Below are 3,119 nucleotides of genomic sequence, written 5' to 3' on the forward strand. Positions count from 1 at the left end.
ACCATCTCTCCAGTACTTGGTGAGTCAGCCCTAAAACTCCTTTGTCGTTCATTCCCTTTGGCATAAATTCCAAAGCTGCATATGCACCACCTTGATGGCTGTCCTAGGGCTGGGACCCATCAGCAAGCTCCCAGACCCCTCATCCTTCATGAATCATTCAGCTCAACGCTTTTAGAAAGCATCTTGCTGCCAATGGTGATGCCACATAAAGCAAAAGCGGCCAGATCCAGTTCTCCCCATCACGCCCTGGATGTCCTCCCCTGATGCACCAAGTGCTTCAACCAGTGGACTGGTCCTAGCACGCACCCTCCCAGCAGCCAGGGAAAATATGTAGAATGGGTACAAAACACCTTTTGGACAGAAACAGCACCATAACGTAGCTAGCCTAAGTGATGGAGAAAAGCAGAGGCGGGGTGAAACCCTTCAGAACTGCCGACAGAAATAAATCCCAGCCCCACAAAGCCCCTCCAGAAAGCCACCAGGGTGGGCTCTCACACAGCAGGTGCCAGGAGCTGTGTCTGTCAGGAAAGTCTCTCTGACAGCCCCAGGAAGCTTGCGGTCAGATCTCAGCCAGGCCAACACGAAGACAAAGCAGTGGAAATGACCGCTGGGGGAAGGCAGCTGTAAGATGTCTCTATGTCCCTTATCTCCAGGAGGCACGGAAGGGCTGGTTCCAAAAGTGCCACTGCCTGAGACAGTTTGACGCCACATTTGCTCCTACTGGGTCTGGGTACTGCCCTATTAACAGGGAGGGCAGCTTTGCGGCACAATCCCACCTCCACCAAATTACTCGGAATACCCAACACAGAGTCTGTCTGCCTGCAGAGGGACAGATACCTGCCTGAATATGCAAGAGCTCAGACATCACCTTCTTTTTCTTAGCAAATCTGTGCTGGCAGAGTGACCTCATGACAGGGAATCTGCTCTGCATCAGATGGCCACAGCATTGCTGATTTGGACCTGGGAGCAACAGATCCAGGCTTTGAATTTCACAGCTTAAGAAAAAAAAAAAAATTAGCCAAAGTAATATTTGCTCAAACTGGAGACAACAGCAGATCTCTCCCTGGAAGAAGACAGTTACAAACCATTCGCTTCCTCCCAAGCAAAAACTTGTGATGCTGGCAGAAGATGTTATTTTAACAACACAGGTGAAATCAGTGACAGTGGGTCTGGACAGTGAGACCCATCCAGACCAGCACCTCATCCTGACAGCAACTGCTTGGATCCGCTCTGAAAGGAGCTTCCTGTCTGAGGACTCTCACAAGGAGATCATTCAAATGCCTCCTCCCAACTGATTTAATCCTGAACGCTTCCTCTGCACACAGCAAAGACCAATCCTGAGGACATTCCTACTCATGGAAGTACCAGCTCCACACAGACTGAGAAAGAACAGGCTCCTCAGACCAGTCTGAGGCCCACTACCTTAGACTATGTTTAATTCCTTGTGTAAATGCACTTATATGGGTATAATACTGCAGAGGTTTATTTGGGTTTCATAGAATGCTTTGGGTTGGAAGGGACCTTTAGAGGACACCCAGTCCAACCACCCTGCAGGGAGCAGAGACATCTTTAACCAGATCAGGTTGCTCAGAGCCCTGTCCAACCTGGCCTTGAATGTGTCCAGGGATGGGGCCCCCACCACCCCTCTGGGCAACCCGTGCCAGTGTTTCACTACCCTCATTGTAAAGAATTTCTTCCTTATATCCAGTCTAAACCTACCCTGGTTTAGTTTAAAACCGTCACCCCTTGTCCTGTCACAGCTGGCCCTACTAAAAAGATTGTCCCCATCTTTCCTGTGGGCCCCCTTTAAGTACTGAAAGGCCACAATCAGGTCTGCCCGCAGCCTTCTCTTCTCCAGGCTGAACAAGCCCAACTCTCCCAGCCTGTCCTCCTAGGAGAGGTGCTCCAGCCCTCAGATCATCAAGTAGGATGACTTTGCTTCAAACGACAGAGCGAGGTGTCAGCAGCCAGCACGCTGCTTCCTGAAAAGCAGCAGCAAAGCTAGCTCAGCTCAAAGAATCAGACAAAGACCTTCAGGCACCGTCCAAAGAAGGCAAGGATGTGAAAAGACAACAGAAAAGAAACCATGAACAGGGAGCAAATGGGAAAAGGAAACTAATTAAAGGGCAAAGTAGTGGTGACATTCCAGGAAACGTGAAAGAAGTGTTTGTTTATGTCTGGCACCAGAGGGGATAAACTACACCTGCCTGACAAACCCTTTGCAAAGTGGCTGCCATCCAAGCCTTATACCTGTTATTTATGGATCAGAAAACAATAAAACCTATTGTGTTCAAGAAAAGAGTGCTCACTGCAATACTCAAAAGGGCCAAGAGCAATTGCTTCAGCTAATCTCCCCCCAGGGGGTACATGTTTCTCTGCAGAAGGAGCACTGACTGACTTGTAGCAGTAGCTGGCACTGTGCTTGTAGTAGCGGCACAAGTTCCCATCGTCAGGAGGCGTTGCACAGAAGAATATGGTTGGAGACAGGTTATACCGGCCAGTTTTGCAGAACTCATCCATTTCTCTTGGGACGCCAGGCTCGATAGCCACTCGATCACCTGCCAGGGTGAAAGCGGACTGTGTTACTCAGGAAGAAGGTGGGCACATAGGTACGAGTAGCACTGAACAACTGCGGAAGACAGCATGAAACCCTGACACAAGAGAAGCATGAGGGACATCTGCTAACTGAGAAAGATCACGCTGCATGCACCAGGCAAGTTCCTAACCCTTCCTTCATGGCAGCCTCATCACCAAGATCTTTGCAGTTCCTTGAGCACAGACACAGAGCAGATGGAAGCTCAGTCACACACAAACCTCTCTCCAGCTGCCTTGCACTCAGCAGATGAAAAGGCAGCCATCACCCCAGGCAACTGCACGGTGATCAGATTTTTTTCAGAATCTGCAGTAACTAGAAGAGCAAATAATTAGGATAAAGCAGGGGAGCTCTGCCGGCCACCACACTGCCAGCTAGAAAGGGCCACTCCTTGGGAAGGGAGCTTATGGTGCAGAGGCACATCCAGGAGTGAGGCAGGACTTATTGGGGAAGAGAGACATAGAATCACAGAATCGTTGAGGTTGGAAAAGCCCTTTAAGATCACCAAGCCCAACCATTCCCCTAA

The 3,119-nt window shown here is 49.8% G+C and overlaps 1 protein-coding gene across 1 annotated transcript in view; it reads right to left on the bottom strand.

The window, feature by feature from the left end:
* SORD (sorbitol dehydrogenase) overlaps nucleotides 1-3,119 on the bottom strand; it is a 19,856-nt gene that overhangs the window by 13,709 nt on the left and 3,028 nt on the right. Inside the window, exon 3 of the mRNA XM_035899477.1 lies at nucleotides 2,399-2,558. Within this exon, the coding sequence (XP_035755370.1) occupies nucleotides 2,399-2,558 (160 nt within the window). The remainder of the gene's footprint in view (nucleotides 1-2,398; nucleotides 2,559-3,119) is intronic.

This window comes from Egretta garzetta, unplaced genomic scaffold (assembly GCF_000687185.1).
Source record: "Egretta garzetta isolate BGI_Z169 unplaced genomic scaffold, ASM68718v1 scaffold287, whole genome shotgun sequence".
Taxonomy (NCBI): domain Eukaryota; kingdom Metazoa; phylum Chordata; class Aves; order Pelecaniformes; family Ardeidae; genus Egretta; species Egretta garzetta.